General features: G+C 41.4%; 1 protein-coding gene across 2 annotated transcripts in view; it reads right to left on the reverse strand.

The window, feature by feature from the left end:
- Positions 1–24,141, reverse strand: part of ARHGAP42 (Rho GTPase activating protein 42) — a 353,084-nt gene that overhangs the window by 244,989 nt on the left and 83,954 nt on the right. For both annotated transcript variants that reach the window (XM_055547592.1, XM_055547593.1), the window contains exon 2: positions 19,733–19,828. In XM_055547592.1, the coding sequence (XP_055403567.1) occupies positions 19,733–19,828 (96 nt within the window). The remainder of the gene's footprint in view (positions 1–19,732; positions 19,829–24,141) is intronic.

Genomic DNA, 24,141 nt, shown 5'->3' on the forward strand with positions numbered 1-24,141 from the left:
ATAACAGGCTTATCATCTCTAAAGGCAAACAGAGCCAGAGCTATTTGTGCTCAGAGGATAATCAGGCGCCAAGTATCCGGGCTTAAAGGGAACAGTCAGTAACTTGCTGCTGACAAACAAGCACTTACACCAAATCCCCCCCTCCAATCCTTACTGCCGTCAGGAACTGACCTAACACTCCTTCACATTCCACAAAGCCTCGAGCACCCCCATCATCCCCCTCCTCTGCACCCAAACCTCCTGCCACCACCTACTGAAGCTTCAGACATCTGCGTCCTCGTCCAATATGCAACCTCTCTCTTCCACAACCTCTTAACCCCCAATGACCTCCTCGCTTCTGTCATTTACACACCCACAAGAACACGAAGAGGTCAAGCGATCTAACCCCTCTGCTTCCTGGCAGTCTTTTTCTTCAACTCTAGTTTACTCCTAATCTTATTTCCCACAGTGGCTATCTAAGAAGAATGTTCTCCTTTCTCAAGAACCCAGCCCCAAACTTCCCTCGCTCACACCAGATGGCCTGGCCTCCTGCTTCTCTGATCAACACTGTCTCCATTCATTCTCCTCAACTTGCCTGTCTCAGAGGAGGGGCCCTCTTCCTCTCGAAAGTTAACAGCTCTCCATCAAGCCTCCGGTCTCACCCTTTTCCATTTCCAGCTATACTTTTCTGTCTCCGTATCTCTGACTTCCCCACCATCACCCTCTCTCCTTACAAGCTATTTTTCCTTCTCCTAGTCCCAAACTGACTCCAGTTGAAGCCCATCCTCACGAAAGAGAAAGAGCTGGAAGACAGGGCTAGAGAAAGAGCTGGAAGACAGGGCTGGGGAAACAGCAGACTGGGTACCCACACCAGCATGGGGCATGGCTATTTCATCCTCAAAACACCCTAGGAGGCACTCACAACTAAAACTCCCAGATCTTCCACAGCCATTCTCCTGTTTTTCAAATATTAAACTGACATATCCAGGTTAAATAGTATGCAAGGTCATGGAGCTAATGGCTTGCAGAGCTGAACTTTAAATTCAGAGTAGCTCACCTGAAACTTACACAATGTCCGTCTACTCGAGGCAGAGTCCCACGACACCACCTCACTGTTCTAAATTTAACAAATCTAATTATACATCCTTGGAATTTCCATTAGGAATTTTGTCTGAATCTCAAAACTTAACTTGTACCAAAACTTAACTCATGATTCTGCTCCACCCCCAGGAACACTGGCCACATATAAACATATAAATGGACACAACTCTCCTGTAATTCAAGTGATGGGTTATCCTCCGTCCTTCCTGCCACACATCCCATCACCAAAGGCTGCTGTTCTCTCTCCTCTACGCTTCCCCAAACCCACGTAAGGGAAACACTTCATCTCTGCAGTGCTGCTACAACAGCCTAGTTACTGGTTTTCCAGCTCCTACAGCTCCAACTCACCATATGCACTGATGGTCAGAATAAAATTCCTAAAGTGCACCTTTGATTATGTCATTATCCAACTCAAAAGCTGAATGAGTGAATCAAGTCCAAAGTGCTGAGGCTTCAAATGATTTGAGGCTTCCATGACACAGCCATAACAAGTACCTTTCCAATTACGTTACCCTGAGATGTTACTACTTCTAATGTCTAACTTAGGACTTTGAAACTACTAACATTCCTATCGGAGAAGGCAATGGCACCCCACTCCAGTACTCTTGCCTGGAGAATCGCATGGACGGCGGAGCCTGGAAGGCTGCAGTCCATGGGGTCACTGAGGGTCGGACATGACTGAGCGACTTCACTTTTACTTTTCACTTTCATGCATTGGAGAAGGAAATGGCAACCCACTCCAGTGTTCTTGCCTGGAGAATCCCAGGGACGGGGGAACCTGGTGGGCTGTCATCTATGGGGTTGCACAGAGTCGGACACGACTGAAGTGACTCAGCAGCAGCAGCAGCAGCAACATTCCTATAGTATCCCGCTTCCATGTCTTTCCTTTAATACACATATCCTAAACTGGCCCTTACCTAGACATTAGGACCCAGTTAAAATATCACCTTTCCGAGCATCTTCTGATGTCCCTTTTTCCAGCTCTGGGGATCTCACAGCATTTCTGTTACTATTATACCTAAAGCACTCAGCACATTCTCTTGAGTATTACAATGATTGTATCATAAAGCTATTTTTAGACCCCCTTCTATTTTCTAAGCTTAACAAGGATACACGAAGATCCTATTCATGTTTGTATGTACCAGAAAAGGTTCTTTGCATTCAGAAAATATTGTTAGTAGGGAATTTTAAAGAATCCAACATCTATATGAACACAAACTAAGTTACATCTTACATGTGATTTTAATTTGAAAAGCTGATTGTGTTTTTCATCCCCAAGAAATCTGCACAGCATCTACACTAGCCCATGAACACTGTCTCTCATTCTAAAATAGATAGGCAGTTAGGCAGATATTTTGTCTGCATAAACCAAAACTTTTTCTAGGTTGTGAAGGAAAATGGAGCAACAGATGACCAGGTTTCCCCACAAACACATGGCTTCTATGGCCTCACTGGCTCCAATAGCAAAATGCTGGGCATCAGGGGTCTGGTGACCCACAGAGCACACCTCTGGAACAGACTTCTTCCCAGTTTTAGTACCTTCCTCAGCTGTGCCTCCTTCCCTTGGTATAAAGCACACATATATTGTTTAGAGTAATGGTTTCCACAGGCTAGGTAAGACACTAAGTATCTCCATAAAATGAAAGGCTCCTAAACTCTCAACCCAGGGGATTCTACCCTAGTTCACATCTGGGGGTGGAGCTCAAGAATCAACATTTTAAGGCTCCCCATTGGTGACTCTGATGGTATGCAGCTGACAATTGTTGACTTTGGTGGGTTGGGGTAGGAAGGCATGCTTTGGATGAGGAATTAAAGTAGTATATACATATGTATGTGTGTGTGTGATTTTTTAAACTGAGGTTTGTAACACTGTCCTTGAGAGCAAATCTGTACTTTCAACGGCAGAAGTAGACTCATAGCCCTCACTGTTCTGGAGGACACACACACTAGGTCTGAGTCCTAAGACTCGGGAAGGCCCCAGACCTCCTCTCCCTACAGCCCTCCAACCATGACTCAGCACCCATCATTCTCCCAATGACTGGGAGATTACTCCAGTTTAGCTCTTGTCCCAGCCACATATTCCTTGATAACTATCCAGGGTGAGCTTTTCTTTCCTTTACAGGCCTGTTATTTAACTGCTTTCTTGCATTCTTCCTCCCAAATCTGTGTCCATTGCTCCTTGTTGCCCCTGCCTTTTGTCAGTGAGTTTTCCATCAGTCTCTGAGTGCCCATGCCCTGCCTTCTAACTCACTTATTTCAGACAGAGTCTTCAGGACTGTTGCCTGTCTGGTCCAAACCTCTTACGTCAGAACTGAACTGTAACTTTTATGATTTCATTCACATTCAGAAAGGTTCTCTTCCAGTCCATTAAAAAATGCTGACGAAGGCAATCTCTGACTCAACTCTGAACTGGCCAAGACTTCCGTGCTATAATTTATCACATATACTCAGTCCAGAATTAACTTCTTATAAAGGCAGCTTCAATCAAGCCTGAAGTGTCTCCTGAGGACATGCAAACTAAACTTGAGACTATGTGGCTAAGCCCTCTGTGATATTCTCTGGAAACCAATCCTTGTACTCTGACTAGGAAGGCACCTTTATGTCTTTTGCACCAGTTGGTTCAAATCTAGAAACAGGTCAATGCTCACATGATCATGCAAATTTTATTGATCACACAGGGAATGGAGGGTAAAATGAAGTTCATTTTATAGGCAGTTTACAGTAAAATCACTATCTTAAAATTAGGTACCTGTATATTAAAAATGCTGAAGAAAACTTTTAAGCAATCTCCTTTCTCTTTGTATCTCTACAGCACTTATTGTCGAACTTAATACATAATAAAGTTATATATTTTATCATCTAACTCCTCTAACAAATGGCAAACCCATTAGGGTGGGGATGTTTTCTTTCTCTTTTGCACATTGATGTGTCTCCAGCACCCAAACAGTGTCTAACAAATCACACGTGCTTTACTGAATGAATGGACAAGTAAACTCACAAAGTGCATTACCTAGGAGCCAGGCAATCAAGGTTCTAATACTTGTGTGACTTTATAAAATCATTTCGCCTAAGTCAACATGAAAAGACCCTGATGCTGGGAAAGATTGAGGGCAGGAGGAGAAGGGGACGACAGAAGATGAGGATGGTTGGACGGCATCACCGACTCAATGAACATGGGTTTGGGTGGACTCCGGGAGTTGGTGATGGACAGGGAGGCCTGGCGTGCTGTGGTTCATGGGGTTGTAAAGAGTCAGACACAACTGAGCGACTGAACTGAACTGAAATCAACATGACAGATTTAGCTCTCATATTCTCCAAGGTCTCTTTCTACTCTAAGATATTAAGCTTGGGATTCTAAGAAACCAAGCTAACATTTCTGTTAGAAGCAGTGTTTTCTGAAAACTTAAAAAAAAAAAAAATAGTAATAAAAATAGCTTGTGCAACTTCCCACTCTCACAGGTACATAAAGGAAGTACAAGAATTATCCTAGAACTAAAGAAATGAAGCTCCCAAATAGAAAAATATATACTCCACACCAAGAAGATAACTGTGACACAATACTGTCCTCAAAAGCTGTTTTCAAAGTGGATATAGAATTTACACAGTGGATAAACTCTATTAAGCAAAGCAGAAATTGAACCAACAAAAGTGCAAACTATGCACCTACCATACACATGGGCCATGGCTTACCTTTCCGATACCTGATATTTACTGACATGCAATAAAACATATTTCTGTTATTATGCAAAAAATTATGATGAAAATGTCATCAAGAGTATGCCTTCCTTCAGACTTAAAAGTATAAACTAATCATATGGTTCCAAGGCCATTCTATTCATACTTCAAAGAAATATACTCCAAAAGTGGTTCTGTGGCTCAGTGCAAGTGCATTAAAACAAACCAACCAAGTATTCACATTATTAAGCTCTAAAGCCAAGCTTCCCATGCCCTATCTTTGTTATTGAGTCCAAAGTCACTCTGCTTGCTGCAAGACAGACCAATAAACTGGAAACGAAGTAGTGGGGCAAGGGATAATGACTTTATTTAGAAAGTCAGCAGACCGACAGGATGGTAGACTAGGATCAAAAAGTAACCATCTTATCCGGGTCTGGATGCCAGTTTCGAAAAGAGAGGGAAGGAGGTAAGGAAGAAAAGTAAAAGGACATTAATTGTGCAAATATCTCCTGGAATATGCAGAATCGGAATAGAGATGTGTTAAGCTCTTCTTTCTCACAGCCTTTCAGCAGTGGACAGGGTCAGGCTAGTTCCCTGAACAAAGGCACTTCGGTTCACCATTCAGGCAGAGGGGTATGGTTCCCCGAGGTTGAACATTATGTATAGACACCATAACAAAAGCAACAGGAAGCAACATGGAGTCAGTTTCTTCTTCCCTGTAACATTTTCTCCTGCGCATAAACCCAGAGAAATGGTCAAGTACAACATTGTAAGAAAGTTCATCTGGGGCAGCCTTCTTAAATGTTCCATAAGGCAGTCAGAGTAATCTTTTTAAATGCAAATATGTCATTTCTCTGATTAATGCCAAGCAATGGCCTCCTAGCTCTTGTCTACCTGCCCATAACCTTCAAAAAACATAATCTTTTTTCCCCTTTGGCTGTCTCCTTTCCTTCAGACTGATTTAAACATCACTTTTCTAGAAAAGTTTTCCTTCATCTTACTACTCACTTAACCAGACTTCAGTTCAATTCAGTCGCTCAGTCGTGTCCAACTCTTCGCAACCCCATGGACTACAGCACACCAGGCCTCTTTGTCCATCACCAACACTCAGAGCTTGCTCAAACTCAAGTCCATCAAGTCAGTGATGCCATCCAACCATCCCATCCTCTGTCGTCCCCTTCTCCACCAGCCTTCAATCTTCAGTCCTTCCAATGAATATTCAGGACAGATTTCCTTTAGGATTGACTGGTTGGATCTCCTTGCAGTCCAAGGGACTCTCAAGAGTCTTCTCCAACACCACAGTTCAAAAGCATCAATTCTTCGGTGCTCAGCTTTCTTTATAGTCCAAATCTCACATCCATACATGACTACTGGAAAAAAAAATAGCTCTATCTCGACAGACCTTTGTTGGCAAAGTAATGCCTCTGCTTTTTAATATGCTGTCTCTGTGTGTCATAGCTTTTCTTTCAAGTAGCAAGCATCTTTTAACGTCACGGCTGCAGTCACCATCTGCAGTGATTTTGGAGCCCAGGAAAATAAAGTCTCTCACTGTTTCCACTGTTTCCCCATCTATTCACCATGAAGTGATGGCACCAGATGTAATGATCTTAGTTTTTGAATGTTGAGTTTCAAGGCAGCTTTTTCACTCTCCTCTTTCACTTTCAGCCCTGGTCTATCTTAAATATATTCTCTTAGCATAATGTATTTTACATTTATAGCATTCGACACAATAGCGACTAAACTGTAACTGGTATTTAATGCTGGTCACCCAAGGAAAGGGTTTCCCAGATGACTCACCAAAGCACATGACTTAAAGGACATGAGTTTGATCCCTGGGTCAGGAAGATCAGATGGCGACCCACTCCAGTACTCTCACCACGAGAATCCCATGGACAGAGGAGCCTGGCAGACTACAGCACACAGGGCAGCACACAGTCAGACTCAATTTAAGCAGCTTAGTATGCACACATGCATCCAATGAAAACAAATACAAATTACTTAAGCCATAGATGGTAATTTAGTGTGGTTAGCACTTGAATATCTAGAGAATAAATAAGTTTCATCAGTAGGAAATAGAAGCATAAACAGGTCAAAAAAAATGGAAGAAAGCTACAAAATCAAGTTTCGTACTCTAATCTCTGGTTCTTTGGCTGGTTAAAATAACCAGCTAAGGCTGAAAATGGGGTCACCTGTGCAAAACTCCACAAAGCCAAAGCAAAAACAAGCCCAGGGGTGGATGTGACTGGTGATGGAAGTAAACCTATGCTGAAAAGAACAATATTGCATAGGAATCTGGGATGTTAGGTCCACGATTCAAGGTAAATTGGAAGTGGTCAAACAGGAGATGGCAAGAGTGAACATTGACATTTTAGGAGTCAGTGAACTAAAATGGACTGGAATGGACAAATTTAACTCAGATGACCATGTAGGCAAGTATCCTTCAGAAGAAATGGAGTAGCCACCATAGTCAACAAAAGAGTCCAAAATGCAATATTTGGGTGCAATCTCAAAAACAAAGGAATGATCTCTGTTTGTTTCCAAGACAAACCATTCAATGTCATGGTAATCCAAGTCTATGCCCCAACCAGTATCGCTGAAGAAGCTGAAGTTGAACAGTTCTATGAAGACCTACAAGACCTTTTAGAACTAACACCCAAAAAAGATGTCCTTTTCATTACAGCGGACTGGAACGCAAAAGTAGGAAGTCAAGAGATACCTGGAGTAACAGGCAAATTTGGCCTTGGAGTACAAAAGGAAGCAGGGCAAAGGCTAACAGATTTGCCAAGAAAACACACTGGTCACACCTCTTCCAACAACACAAGAGAAGACACTACACATGGACATCACCAGATGGTCAACAACGAAATCAGATTCATTATATTCTTTGCAGCCAAAGATGGAGAAGCTCTATACAGTCAGCAACAACAAGACCGTGAGCTGACTGTGGCTCAGATCATGAATTCCTTATTGCCAAATTCAGACTTAAATTGAAAAAAGTACGGAAAACCACTTTGACCTAAATCAAATCCCTTACAATTATATAGTGGAAGTGACAAATAGATTCACGGGATTAGATCTGATAGACAGAGTGCCTTAAGAACTATGGACAGAGGTTCATGACACTGTACAGGAGGCAGCAATCAAGACCATCCTGAAGGGGAAAAAAATGCAAAAGGCAAAATGGTTGTCTGAGGAGACCTTACAAATAGCTGAGAAAAGAAGAGAGGCAAAAGGCAAAGGAGAAAAGGAAAGAGATAACCATTTGAATGCAGAGTTCCAAAGAATAGCAAGGAGGGATAAGGAAGCCTTCCTCAGCGATCAACACAAAGAAATAGTGATCAATGCAAACAACAGAATGGGAAAGACTAGAGATCTCTTTAAGAAAATTGGAGATACCAAGGGAACATTTCATGCAAAGATGAGGATAATAAAGGACAGAAACAGTAAGGACCTAATAGAAGCAGAAGATATTAATAGGTTGCAAGAATACACAGAAGAACTATACAGAAAAGGTCTTAATGACCCAGATAACCAGGATGGTGTGATCACGCACCTAGAACCAGACATCCTGGAGTGCCAAGTCAAGTGGCCCTTAGGAAGTATCACTACGAACAAAGCCAGTGGAGGTGAAAATTCCAACTGAGCTATTTAAAATCCTAAAAGATGATGCTGTGAAAGTGCTGTACTCAATATGCCAACAAATTTGGAAAACTCAGCAGTGGCCACGGGACTGGAAAAAGTCAGTTTTCATTCCAATCTCAAATAGGCAATGCCAAAGAATGTTCAAACTACTGCACAATTTCACTCATCTCATGTGCTAGCCAAGTCATGCTGAAAATTCTCCAAGCCAGGCTTCAACTATACATGAACTGTGAACTTCCAGATGTTCAAGCTGGATTTAGAAAAGGCAGAGGAACCAGAGATCAAATTGCCAACATAGAAAAACCAACAGATTTCCAACTTCTGCTTTATTGACTACACCAAAGCCATTTACTATGTAGATGACAGCAAACTGTGAAAAATTCTTCACGAGATGGGAATACCAGTCCACCTTAACCTGCCTCCCAAGAAATCTGTATGCAGGTCAAGAAGCAACAGTTAGAACCAAACCTGGAACAACAGACTGGTCCCAAATTTGGAAAGGAGTACATGAAGGCTGTATATTGTCATCCTGCTTATTTAACTTCTATGCCAGAGCACATCAAGCAAAATGCCAGGCTGGATGAAACACAAGCTGGAATCAAGATTGCTGGGAGAAATATCAATAACCCCAGATATACAGATGACACCACCCTCATGGCAGAAAGTGAAGAGGAACTAAAGAGCCTCAAAAGTTGGTTTACAACTCAACATTCAGAAAACTAAGATCATGGCATCTATGGTAAATAGATGGAGAAAGAATGGAAATAGTGAGAGACTTTATTTTGGGGGGCTCCATAATCACTGCAGATGGTGACTACAGGTATGAAATTAAAAGACACTTGCTCCTTAGAAGAAAAACTATGTCACCTAGACAGCATATTGAAGAAGCATAGACATCATTTTGCCAACAAACGTCTGTCTAGTCAAAGCTTGGTTTTTCCAGTGGTCATATATGGATGTAAGAGTTGGACTATAAAGTTGAGCGCCAAAGAATTGATGGTTTTGAACTGTGCTGTTGGAAAAGACTCTTGACAGTCCCTTAGACTACAAGGAGGTCAAACAAGTCAATCCTAAAGGAAATCAGTCCTGAATATTCATTGGAAGGACTGAGGCTGAAACTGAAACTCCAATACCTTGGCTACCTGATGTGAAGAACTGACTCCTTGGAAAAGACCCTGATGCTGGGAAAGACTGAAGGCAGGAGGAGAAGGAGACGACAAAGGATGAGATGGTTGGATGGCATCACCGACTCGATGGACATGAGTTTGAGCAAGCTTCTGGAGAAGAAAATGGCAACCCACTCCAGTATTCTTGCCTGGAAAATCCCATGGACAGAAGAACCTGGTAGGCTACAGTCCACAGGGTGCAAAGAGCCGGACATGACTGAGCAACTTCACTTCTCTTTCTCTCTTTCAGGAGTTGGTGATGGACAGGGAAGCCTGCTGTCCTGCAGTCCATGGGGTCCCAAAGAGTTGGACATGACTGAGTGACTGAACTGTGCTAACTGTGCAAAACTCCACATCACCAAGCCAAAACTTAAGTTTCCATGCTGGCTCTCCCAAAAAAATAAGGCCTATCTCAGAGAAGGCGATGGCACTCCACTCCAGGACTCTTGCCTGGAAAATCCCATGGATGGAGGAGCTTGGTAGGCTGTAGTCCATGGGGTCATGAAGAGTCGGACACCACTGAGCGACTTCATTTTCACTTTTCACTTTCTTGCATTGGAGAAGGAAATGGCAACCCACTCCAGTGTTCTTGCCTGGAGAATCCCGGGGACGGGGGAGCCTGGTGGGCTACCGTCTATGGGGTTGCACAGAGTCCGACACAACGGAAGCGACTTAGCAGCAGCAGCAGCAGCAGCAGGTGAACCAATCACCCTGGCTTGCTCAGCACAAGTTACTTACCAATTTCTAAAAATTCCCTTTGTTCCATATAAGGAAGCTTGTATGTGTGCATGCTAAGTCGTGTCCAACTTTTCGCAATCCCATGGACAGTAGCCCACCAGGCTCCTCTGTCTACGGAATTTTCCAGGTAAGAATATTGGAATGGGGTGCCACTTCCTCCTCCAGGGGATCTTCCTGAACCAGGGAAACATCTCTTGTGTCTCCTGCATTGGCAGGTGGATTCCTTACCACTGCACCACCTAGGAAGCCCCCTACATAAGGAAAATAATCAGCAAACCTCTAATCACCCTGAAATAAGCCTTTTTTAAGTCATGTTGTCCTCTAAAGAAAAGATACTGCTCCCAGTTTATCCCTTAGTCTGTATACTCCATAAGGGCAAAAGCTCTGACTACTCTTTCACCACCAAGTCACTGGGGATGGGCACAGAGCTGCTCACCTAATAGGTAGTCAGCAAACATTGAATAAACTAAAGAATATTAAAACATTTAGCTCTGGTCCAGATATTTACAAATATTAAGATATTTGTTCCAAATCATTCTCAATCATATGCAAAAGCTGCTTATATGTCTGTGCTATATTTGTGAATGAATACAGTTGACTCTCTCTATCCACAGGTTCAGCACCCTCAGTCAGATTCAACCAACTGCAAACTGAAAATATTTGAGGATAAAAAAATTCCAAAATTTTTCAACAAGCAAAACCTGAATTTGCCACTTGATGGCAACTATCTATATAGCACTTACATCAAAATTACAACTACTTGCGTAGTGTTTATATTGTGTTAGGTATTATAGCTAAACTAGAGATAACAAAGTATATACACAAGAGGACTGTGTAAGTTACATGCAAACACTACACCACTTTACATAAGGGGCTTGAGCATCTAAGAATTTTGGTATCCATGAAAGCTCCTGAAACCAACCCTTGGTGAATACTGAGGGATGGCTATAATATATATTTTTCCTCTCAAAATTTAGTTTATTACCATGCTGAAAAGAATCATCTAGATATATGCAAATATGTACATATTTTATTTTTTAACATATGATCCTAAAATTTTATTTATGTACCTTAAAGTGATTTGTTTCTATAAACATTTACTAGATTTTCCAGGTGGATTTTTATGTAATAAATATTTACTAAGCTTCTGCTACAAACAAGGTGCTAAAGAATTTTGCAGGAATCTAAATGTGAGAAAACGTTCTGACCTCAAAGAGCATATAATTTGCTGGAGAAGGTAAGAGACTTGCGTTTACTATGAAAAAGCCAACCACTTTTTGTTTAGTAGAACAACTCACAAAAGACAGAAAGGGGTTCTAATGTACATCAATAAATTAAAAGACAATTTTTTTTCTTTTAGATGTGCCTTTTAACATGAAAAGTTTATTTTTTTTATTTCAGATTCTGGAAAAACAATCTAAGCCTTTGAATTTCAAATTAAATCAAATAAAGTTCTTTAAAATATGGAGATAATATGATGAAAACATCTCTCCCAAATGGCATGTTTTTTTAAAGACAGGAACTCCACCTGAAATGTGCAACTTTCCCAGCTGTTTCAATCCTTAATTGTGGGTGGTTTCTGTGTGGGTGCAAAAATAAGGGTGGTAAAAGAAAATGGAAAACAATAATTCAATTGTCCAACTGAGAGCCATAAAAAGTCAAATATGCTTTCTCCACAGAGTTCAAAAGAAAATGTTATTTATATAAACAATTTAGGCATTTGGAAATGTTCCACTCTAATAGAGGACTTCCTGATTTATATAACCACATTTAAGTGGGTTGTAATGAAGGTCTGTAATAACTGATGGATTTTCTTTTGACTCAGCAAATGAGAAGGTAATTTGTTTCCTAGAATTTAATAAAATCGCAGGTTTTTTTTTTAAAGAGTTCAGTTGTGGTTGGTAATGGCATTGTCTCTAGTTTGCTAACTTTTTCCTAAGAGAGGCCCAAGAAGAGTTTCAGGCCATGCTCTACCTTATGCATCCTGCCATCATCAGATAGTAGTGATCACTATGGATGAGGATTTGTAGCTCATAACTGAATCCTTAGGAAAATCTTTACAGAAGCATTTTCAGTTTAGTAGCTTAATAACTGAATTTTATTAGTTTAAGTTGAAGAAAATAGGTATGTTTTTTTCTTAGCTAAAACCATTTATGATTTTATTTGTTTTTGTTTAAGTGAATTTCCTGGGATTTATAAATATATTGATCCTTTTTAATCTGAAATATAGGCTCCTATTTCTCAAAGTGTTTCTATTCTATAAAGGAATCCTCTCAAAACACACAAAGAAAACTGTTTGCATACCTCCCACACTAGACCATATTCTTGTTTATAACTTGGAAAATTGGATCAAACACTACCTTTCCATGAGACCTAACAGATGCATTCTCAAAGGCAATGGATGTATTTGATAAAGAGTTATGCATTTGCGGGCAGCCTGCAATGCAGGAGACCTGCGTTCAATCCCTGGGTCTGGAAGATCCCCTGGAGAAGGGAATGGCTACTCACTCTAGGATTCTTGCCTGAAGAATTCATGGACAGAGGAGCCTGGCAGGCTACAATCTATGGGGTTGCAAAAAATTCGACACGACTGAGCAACTAAGCACAATTCCTCTAACAAGGAAAAGGAAAATAATTTTCAAATACTCCCCTGAAAAATGTCTTCTACTTCACACCCTCTGAGAAGGCATTAATGATCAGTTTCAGGCCTCAGTTCGTATTCTTGGGCAATTGCACTTAATCACTGTGTTACACTGGTGCACACTTAGCTTCAGAAAGGTAATCTAACAACAAATATTTGCACCTGGGTAAAGCACTGTTTTCTCAGGAAGATACAATAAAGTTCCTGTGACATAAAAGGTCAGTATTTTAAATTCGTCTCCTATAATCTTACCTTTCAGTGCAGTCTCCTAAAGTCAGAAAAGAATTCAAAATATAAGGCACACTCCAGCCAATTCAGTATAGAAAACTTAAGAGTTCAAGTTACCATCTGTCAATATGTACAGATATGATTCACATGTAGAGTTTCATGTAAAAGGGCTTTTAAAAAATATATTATGCTCTTCATTCTAAGAACTATTAAGCACTCACCACTGTTATGGCTATGTCTGCATATCTGCATTCAAAACAGAGACCTGAACACAGACACATGAGTTATGTCAGACCTATCTGGACAATTATTATGAAATATATTTTGATCTGAATCACCTACTTGATGGCCTCATTTCTCCACTCAGAGTTAAGAGCAATAACCTTAGTTGACAAGCGGTTGGATGTTGCCTGTCTCTACCAAAGGAATTTTCTCTTTAGGTGTGTCTAAAGGAGAAAGTCCCCACCTAAAATATTTACTAGCAAACTGCCTCTCCTTCCTGGTAAATGTTTAATCTCTTGAGTGCAAAGGTCATATGGGCCAGGACTTTCCTGAGCACTGCGATAGGCCATCACAGAACATCACTAACCAAGCTGTTTATGACAAACCACAACTGGACTTTCCAATAGTTTCCAAGATTACATAGAATGAATGAGCTTTGCCTCATATTAATGACTAATATTTTTACTGGCACTGGTTCAGCATGACTAACAATATTTGATTTTGTTTTTAATCTAGACTTCTTTTAAGACTTGGTTAAAAGTGTTTTCAAACTACAGGCATGAATAGGCAGGAAAAAAAATATAGTCACTTACAAGCCCCAAACTTGGTATGGACATAAATTCTGAAGTGATACACTAAGATTTACAGACCTTTATTATCCCATACTCTAAAGTGCTAAATTAACCAAGTAAAAACCACCACCTCAGATAGATTCACAGTAATATCTTTGAGCTTCTACTTGCTTGAATGAACCACTATAGAGTTTTCAAAAGACTAGTGTTTTTATGTTCTGTAGAGAGTATTTTATTAACTACTAGTAAGGTTTTAGGGATGGACACATAACATCATCAATTTCCAGGTATGTACCAGGGTTAACGCAGCAGGTATTATCTTCTGTATAATTATGGTTATGCAATAGATACATTTTGTATCAAGTCTGCCCCAATCTGTTTGCCAATGCAGGACACGCAGGTTCAAATCCTGGTCCAGGAAAATCCCCTGGGGAAGGAAATGGCAAGCTGCTCTAGTATTCTTGCCTGGGAAATCCCATGGACAGAGGAGCCTGGGGACACAAAGAGAGACTAAACAACAACTAACCATATAAACAGGTTATTGAGGAGCACTGACTCTTTCGCCAGTTTGTGATCACTCTTCTCTCCTCCATCATCAGTTTCTAAGCCCCAAGTGTCCAGCTAATCAAGTCCTAACGTATTTCTAACTCAGCGTCTTTCCTCAGTCCAGAAAAACAAAGCAGCATAAAAAATGGACAATTAGAACAGCTGTAGGAAGTTAAGCTGGATGGCCTCCCATTGGGCCAGCACCGTGGTGGGCAGATAAAAGGAAGCAATCAAATGCTCAGAAGCAGCTCAACCATCCTCAGAGGAGGGAGGAGGACTGGCTTCTTGCTGCTCTAGGATGAGAAGGAGGTGCTCCAGGTAGAGTGCAGGGTGCTGTGCTGCTTAGCACTTCAGTTCTGGAAACAACTGACCTGCTCTGTGAGCCACAGGAATTCCCCACTGGGTCCCAGACGACTAATCCCATTTTGCTTCCTTCCAAGCCAGCAATGTCTCACTGGCACCAAGAAAACAAACAAACAAACCAACAAGCACATGGCCAGAAGGGTGTGAGCAGACAGGGACAGCTGAAGAGTGGGTCTGATTTACAGGACAGACACAGGCCCACACATCTCACAAACTCCCGGAACAGCTTGCACAGGTTCACTTGTGACCCTGATACAGTAACAGCACTCTCTTTTCCTTACTTTGCTCAAAATCTGTTTTTCACCTTATTCTACTATAAGCACACTGAAAGCAGACATCTTACTCATCTTTCACCCACTCTCACCACCATAACTTGTACACAGAAAAGTTCACAAATGTCTTTATAAGTTATTTTGCAGAGACACCGCTTGCTTATAAAAGGTGAGCTTTTTTTTGTAAGTCACTCTTTGCAGTGGTTACATCATTGTAAGTCTCAAGGCTGCTCTGGCTGAGGATAGTGTGACTATTACTTAGCCCGAACCTTCACAGCTGTCCCCACTTCACGCCTCTTTCATTAAGTCAAAAGAATAAAGAAGAACCTGAAACTGGGGCTTCAACTAGCTGTCTTAAAGACAGCCGAAACTGCATCTTCCCAAGTGGAACTGGAGCTGATGAAGGTAAGGATAGTTCTTGCACTCCATCCACACCCGCCTTACCCATTATTCTCAGGGATACATTCCTAGACCACTGTCCTTGGTAAACAGCTGTGGTAGCCTCACAGTCTTTTTTTTTATTATTATATCCTAGTTATTTTTAACAATTTACAGTGCATTTGGTGGTGTAGTAAAAGGATAAAAAGTGCTGAATGGTGAGGATATGGGAATATATCTATATTTTTACAATAGTTTCAGAGATAATTTTTGTTTATAAATCTCTGTGCTCTAAATTAGGTTTTCCTATCAAAGCACTGGTGTTTAAATCAGATTCCCAGTAGGAGCTAAATAAGTCTCTTGATTTAAAAATAGTGAATAATTAAAAAATAATAAAAATAATAATATAATAATTTAAAATTATTAAAAAATAATAATTAAAAAATATTTAATAATATCTTTCCCCTATGTAGTATTCACCTTCCACTTGCCCAGCTTGGATCTAATTCCAAAAAGCCCTGAAAGCATTGGAACTTAATATTCATTGCCTATCATAGTCTTGGCTTCCCTGGTGGTTCAGTGGTAAAGAATCCTCATGCCAATGCAGGAGATGCAAGTTTGATCCCAGGAAGATCCCCTGGAGGAGGGCATGGCAACCTACTCCAGTCTTCTCTCCTAGAGAATTTCATGGACAGAGGAGCTTGGCAGACTACAGTCAATGGGGTCACAAACAGTCAACACAACTTAGCGACTGAATAAGCCTTCATATCCTGATCAATTCACACCTTTCCAATCTAAACTGCAAGAGCCAAAATAATAACATCCATTCAGTCAAAGTGGAAACAGACAGAGCACAGTTGAGATATCAAGTTCACCACAGCCAGGGAAAACTGCCTACCGTCGACCCGCCTGCACGGTTGAAGAGCGTAGTGATTCAAGTCCCCTACCTCTGCTGTTACACCATATGGCTTCAAAAAAGTTTTTTAAGTAAGACACTTAATGGAAATTATGAAGAAATGTATTTATTGTACTTTTAAAAAGTAAAAGACCAACTAGAAGCAACCTGAGTGTATCAAACAGAGTATTTCACAAATTCATGTATAAAAACCTATGTAATATTTTAAAATCATAAAATGAAAAAGTATAATACCTATAAAAAAATCCAGAAGTATTTTCTATAAAGCTCTTTATAAAGAAGAAATAAATTTTATATAATATATAGCTATACGCAGTATAACTATATATAATTGTATTAGAAAAAGATACACATAAATGAAAAAAATGAAGTTTATAAGCGAAATTATGTCATTTATTCAACAATTTAACCAAGAGTTTACCAAGAGTCAGACCCTGGATCAGGTGCTAAAGTGAAATGACTGAAAGAAAAAAAACAAAGGAAAAGATCTGGCCTCTGTCTTCTTGCACTTTATAGTCTCATTCAGTTCAGTTGTTCAGTTATGTCCAACTTTTTGTGACCCCAAGGACTGCTGCATGCCAGGCCTCCGTGTCTATCACCAACTCCCGGAGCTTACTCAAACTCATGTCCATTGAGTCGGTGATGCCATCCAACCATCTCATCCTCTGTTGTCCCCTTCTCCTCCTGCTTTCAATCTTTCCCAGCATCAGGGTCTTCAATGAGTCAGTTCTTCGCATCAGGTGGCCAGAATATTGGAGTTTCAGCTTCAGCATCAGTCCTTCCAATGAATATTCAGGACTGATTTCCTTTAGGATGGACTGGTTGGATCTCCTTTCAGTCTAAGGGACTCTCAACAGTCTTCTCCAACACCACAGTTCAAACGCATCAATTCTTTGGTGCTCAGCTTTCTTTAGGGTCCAAACCTCACATCCGTACCTGACTACTGGAAAAACCATAGCTTTGACTAGATGGACCTTTGTTGGCAAAATAATGTCTCTGCTTTTTACAGTCTCATTACTAAGTGGAAATAATTGCCATTATATGAGTATGTGAGTGTTCTTTCTTTTTCTAAATAACAATGCTACTATATTAACATTTTAGTAATACAGTCTAGGTTTTGTCTGTGAGGTATGTGTTACAAAACCTATGTTGGGGGCTAGACACTTATGATACAGACGTCACGAAGCGACACACAGGATGACGCCATCGTTCCGGCTGTGGGTGTCATGTGACCCCTGACGCACCATGCCCCGCTCGTCCTGTAAATAGGAGGAAGTCATGTCGCCGGGGGTCCACCTGGCAGCCCTCTCCTCCTTCTGAGAGGCTCCCTACCGACACCTCCACCAAGTCAGGCTCAGCCACCCTCCTCCACAAACCTGAGGGCAGAGGGAGCCACTGGCGATCCTAACACCAGCCACATCCACACCGGAGTACCAAGGGGTGGGCAAATCATCGACTGCCTGGCAGGGGCCTCTGCAAGAGCCCGGCCTGGCCACTCAGGGTCCATACGACATGAACCCCACAGCAGGAGTAGCGTGTCTGTGGACGTGCAGGTGACTTCTCCAGAAGGGACCTTAGTGACGGTCACAAGCTAAAGCCACCCAAGGAATCAGAAACTCTTCCAGCTTTTCTTCTTGAGAGCCCTGTCCTTCCACAGTGGGGTTTGGACTTGATACTTTAGGTTTTCGAAAACAATAAAAATATTGAGAAATACGTATATACCTGACAAAACTATAAACGAAAAAGAAAATTCAGAAGAAGGAGAGAAATAAGATTGTGGAGAAGCGTGTCAGGGATTTCAAAGTCCTGCTACTCAAAGAGAGGTCCGTGGACCAGCCTTCAGGTGTGTAAGAAATGCGGAAACCACACTCCACCTGAGACCTTCTGAATCACAGTCGGCATTTAATGATATCGCCACGTGTATCATATACATATTACAGTTCAGGAGTCTATCGTAAATCCTTACAATATTCTATTTTTATCTGGAATGTGAGTACACTTGATGTATTATTCTCTAAAATGTATACACATATTTTATACAGTCTCCTGACTGCCTGGAAAATCCCATGGACAGAGGATCCTGGTGGGCTGCAGTCCATGAGGTCACAAAGAGTCCGATACGAATGAAGCCACTCGGCACAGCTGACTGCCTGACTCTAACCCAACCTACAGATTGATCCCATGTCTGCAAACTGACAAGTAGGGATTGTTAAAACGTGGGGGAAAGAATGCTACATGAACCAGACCTTCAACCAGTAAAAACTCAGCTACAGATAAAACTTGAGATCACGAAACCCAACCTTTTCACTAATGGGAAATGAAACCACCCGATTCAGGAAGGGACATGCTTTCACCAGGGTTGGATTGCTAAATATGAGGGAAAACCAGATTAAGTCTCAAGTCTTCTGATCCCAGTAACATTCTCTGTCCTACACTAATATTGGTTAACACATCATGACTGATACTTTTTTCTCTTACTACTGATTTCTCTTTTAACTTCAGTATTAAGAAATACTGAAGTTAAAAGAGAAATCAGTAGTAAGATTAAAAAAAGTGAGATAATTCTTAAACTAATACCTTGTATATTTAATAGTAGATAACCAATATGTATTTGTTTGAATGAATGATTCACTTTTGTTTTCTGTTTTGTTTTGGTTTTGCCACAACCTGCTGCTGTGGGATCTTAGTTCCTAGACCAGATATTGAACCCAGGCCCTGGGCAATGAGAATGAAGAGTCTTAACCACTAGACTGCCCAGGAATTCCCTGAATGATTCACTTTTAGGCAAGAAAAAAGGATGTTATCCACATTGTCTCAAAGGGCTGAGCTGAATTATACAATGATTAATTTCCTTATGGAAAAAACCACAGACCTCAATTTTAAAACAATTTATAACACTGTTCCACAGCAACCAGAAATCACCCTTACACTTTTATCAAAGTCAGAATATTTGACATACTTAGTATTTGGGCGGGGAAGGCAATGGCAACCCACTCCAGTACTCCTGCCTGGAAAATCCCAAGGACGGAGGAGCGTGGTAGGCTGCAGTCCATGGGGTCATGAAGAGTTGGACACTTACTGAGCGACTTCACTTTCACTTTTCACTTTCATGCACTGGAGAAGGAAGGGCTGCTGTCTATGGGGCTGCATAGAGTCGGACACGACTGAAGCAACTTAGCAGCAGCAGCAGCAGTATTTGAGTGTGTGTTATCTGTTTGATTTCAATGAAGTTATTATCTGAAGTAAGACTTTTAAAATTATTACCTAGGATATTGAAAAACAGCAGTACTTACCGATACTAATTTCATCATCCGTTTCAGCATCACCAATACATTCGAACTGGAAATCCTGCAGCGACTGGGAAAATTTCTGTACTGCCATAGACAGATCTGTAATTAAAAGTTTAAAAACTTTAGTTTTAAAAAAATCCTAAGGTGAAGATACCATGAAATACTCAAGATTTTCCGCATGTATTTATATAACTTTGCTGCTAATGCTATATTAACCAGAACCTTTTTCAATACCAGCTTGACAAATTTAAACAAAATTTAAAGAGACTACAAAAGAAATGTTTTAGGGATTAGATCTCTTCTGCTTCCAAAGGAGATCTGCCCCTTTAAGAAAGTTTTGGTGCTAGCTGTGCATTATCTGGAAGTCAATTTCCCAAAGGTTTTATCAAAGAATTACTATTCACTACAAATGCACCATTTATATTTTAAAAAAAAAAGAAGAAGAAGAAATAAAGAATTCTACTGGGGTTACTAGTGGAGGTGGGGGGGAAGCATCGAATCTTTGATTAGAAAGTGTCACTGATGTTATTCTACACAGACTGTGGAGGAGACAGGGAATGTACTTTTACCAAAAAACACATTCTCCTTAAAAATTGAAAATACACCTGAAAAGTTGTTTATGAATAACCTTGTGATTTATAGGAGACCTCATGTTAAACAGACTCCTCAGTCCTGACTTCAGTCTGAACAAAGTCCAGAGTAACTAAATCCAGAAGAAGAATAATTCTCTATTCATGGAGAGAATAAAGAAAAGCCCAGAATAATGAGAAGTGAATCCCTGGGAGGCAAAAGCCTAGGATGCAACCTAACAGAGACTAAGAATGCAGACACTGGAGCCAGGCAGCCTAGGTTGAAATCCAACTCATTATGTGACCTTGGGCAAAATTTTTAAACTCCTCTGGGCCTCTGTTTCCTCATCTATAAAGAGTGAACAACAGTGGCATAACCACTTTATAGGGTTCTTTTGAGGATTAATTAACATAACACTTGCAAAGCGTTTAGAACAGAGTCTGACAATAAGCACTATTTATGTTTGTTAACTAAAATTAAAAATCAATCTGACAGTGCAGCATCAGGGCAGCTTTAAAGGTCCCTCCTTTCAGGGCTACTGTGATCATCCACGCTAATCCTTCACACAAGTCTGCCAGTAGGAATACGCATTTCTCTAGAAGTCACTCTGGTGGTAGTGGTTTAGTTGCTAAGTCATGTCTGACTCTTTGTGACCCCATGGACTGTAGCCCGCCAGGCTCCTCTGTCCATGGAATTTCCCAGGCTGGAAATACTGGAGTGAGTTGCCATTTCTTTCTCCGGGGAATCTTCTTGACCCAGGGATCAAATCCACGTCTCCTGCACTGCAGGCAGATTCTTTACAGTTGAGCCACCAGGGAAGCCCACTGAGCACAGCTATTATACATCAAATGATATGAGATACAGAAAGGTGAATAGGTGGGAACACATCACATATGTGTGATTTTTGCCTGTTAGAAACTTAAGAGGAATATATATACATATTAGTCACAAAGTCAATTTTCTATTCAAAGGCATCTCATACGTGTTGAGGTAATTTGGTGAAGTTTTATTCTGATTTCAAAAGAAGACTTTACAGTGGAAAACGGCCCTCACTCTACACTTCATTTAATGTTATCTCCCAGGGGTTCATATCTGCCACCTTGAATGCATAACATTGAACTCAAGCAGTCACACCTGACGAAGACCCTCTCCTTGACCAGTCTTCCATCAGGCTCCTCGGAGCCTCCTTCTTGTCCAGGCCTCTACCTGGGCTCCCTATCCTCACTGAGCCTACCAATCCTAGTGTTAGCACAAATTCTGCCAAGTCAGTGTAGACAAATTCTCGACTGGATATCTGACCAAGTTCCTCACCCCACCTCTGATGCTGAAGTCCTCGACCTGCCTCCACCAAGAACCCTCCAACCCTTTACGTCTTCCCTTAGTGATTTTCCATCCACTGATAGGGCTCACCACCCAGAGGGTTCCTTGGCTGCTTAAATCCTCATTTGCTCTTGTTGCATTCAGAGTTGAACCCGAACCCTCTCCCCTACTGTAACACTCTTGATATCTACAGCAAGTCCTGAGTAAAGTCCTCCTTACCACTGTAACTAGAGTTGGAATCTTTTTTTTTTTTTCCTTAAGAGAAGAACTGTGGCCTGGTGTCTAGGCCTGACACCAGGACTTAACTGTAAAAACCCACCACTCAGAAACCTCAAGCCCACCTAACAATCACAGTAAGGACCCACAGGAGACTAGGTTTCCAAACACGAAGGTCACTTAATGCCCCATGTGAACCCAGAAATTACCAACACCCCCACCACTGACAATTCTGAAGACCATAGGCCTTGAGCCTCAGAGAGGCTTTTAACACACACACATACACATGAGAGACAGATTTTCTTAAGTCTTGTTTGAAAAAATAAATCATGCTCTGGAAAGACGGTGTTACTACTCACAAACTAACACCTCTCCCCAAAAGAGGGACAGAGGTTTGTGGCCAGCTGCACATTCTACCTAAGAAGTATTCTGAATTGAATGGAATGGAATGGTCTATCTACCAGCTCAAGAATGGTCCTGCTTTGGGTTCTCAGGAAGAAAACTGTAAAGAGCCTCCCTAGTGGATTGTTAGTCAATGAGGAAAACAAAGGCTTCATCAGAACTAGACCTCCCCCGCTGGCTGTGAGACCTTAGGCAATCACTCATCCTTAATAAGGCCTGTTTTTCTTACTTTTGCAACAAAGAAGCAATATAGATCTCAGAGGTTGTTATAAACATGAAGTGAGGTCTGTGCCTGGTACATATTAGGCAACTTGCTGCCGCTGCTAAGTCACTTCAGTCGTGTCCAACTCTGTGCAACCCTGTGGACAGGAGCCCACCAGGCTCCTCTGTCCACAGGATTCTCCAGGCAAGAATACAGGAGTGGGTTGCCATGTCCTTTTCCCAAGGCAACTTAATAAATGTTATCAATTGTTATCATTCAAGCTCAGCTCAAAAGGTGAAAGAGTTAAGTGATTTTTCGGACAGAAAGGGGCTTCCCTAGTGGCTCAGCGGTAAAGAATCCACCTTACAGTGCAGGAGATACAGGAGACTCGGGTTCAATCCCTGGATCAGGAAGATCCCCTGGAGAGGATATGAATGGACAGAGGAGTCCATAGGGTTGCAAAGACTGGGACACTACTGAAGCGACTGAGCATGCACACACCAGACAGAAGGGACCCGTGTGTGCAAAGGTATGCAGTTACCTGATATTGCATAGCTCTGGCTAAGGGTAAAGAAATCATAACACCTCTAGTAAATGTTCTGAGAAGACACACACACACAACAAATCAGACTCCTAAGATAATTTTTCAGCTGAGCTGTGTGCAGGCACCCTTCCTGAGGCATTGGAAAAGTGTTCCATGTAGTATGTATTTATTTTTCTACCTATAATGTATAATAGTCCTTATGCTAAACTGGACTTGGAAGTCATAGATGGAATTCCTATAGCAGAGAAGGGGTAGTGGGTAATACGGGTGCATCAGGAAGCTTAGGAAGCTTGGAAAAGATAGCCTTCCTTCTCTCCCCTCATCACAAGTTCCTGTGCATCTCCCCGCAAACTCAAGGAGCCACCTGGAAGCTCTGTCCTAGGAAACTCCTGACAGAAACCCTCACAACAGAACATGTCTTCCAGGACCATTCTTTGCTTCCCGTGGCCTTGCTTCTCGACTGAGAAAGGCAAGCTGCTTCATCTTTTCACTGAGATCTCAGTAAGGACACTGTACAGATTCCCGTCCGAAAGAAGAACACAGGAGCCCACCATCAATCCAGAGTACGGGCTCCAGTGGCAGATGATGTGGACTGGCTTCCCACCTCGACCAGGCAGTGTGGCATGGCCATGGGCCGCCTTCATAGCCCCTCTGGACCTCATCTGTTAAGGGGAACAGAACCCATCTCCCAGGGTCACTGTGAGGACTAAGTGAGTTAATACAGATGAAGCACTCAGAACAGTGTCTGGCACATAGCGAAAGCATTTGAAAAGTGTTGGCTATTTCCACGCTGAGCGTCTCAAAAAAGAAAGGAAAAGTTTAATTTTCAGGAATGAAGCTGGCAGCTAGTAGGCCTCAGGTAACCTTGGCAAGAGCTCAATAAAGTAGTCTGTTGACTGCAGTTTCAAATTCTCTCTTGATGCACTGCAGTCAAGCGTAACAGACTACCTGATTATTCAGTGTTTCTGCATGAAGGATGGGCATCTATTTCAATGCTGGAAAGAATCAAGAATGCGTGAATGATCCTTTTTGAAGCGTAATGAGACAGGACTGTACAGGAAAATATGGTTCTCAACTAGTTCAGATTAATTCCAAAAATACAGGGGAAGTTCAAAAAATGACTTATTTTCAACTTCAAGTGCCTGGGATCCTCATTTT

This window comes from Bubalus kerabau, chromosome 15, assembly GCF_029407905.1.
Source record: "Bubalus kerabau isolate K-KA32 ecotype Philippines breed swamp buffalo chromosome 15, PCC_UOA_SB_1v2, whole genome shotgun sequence".
Classification (NCBI taxonomy): Eukaryota; Metazoa; Chordata; class Mammalia; order Artiodactyla; family Bovidae; genus Bubalus; species Bubalus kerabau.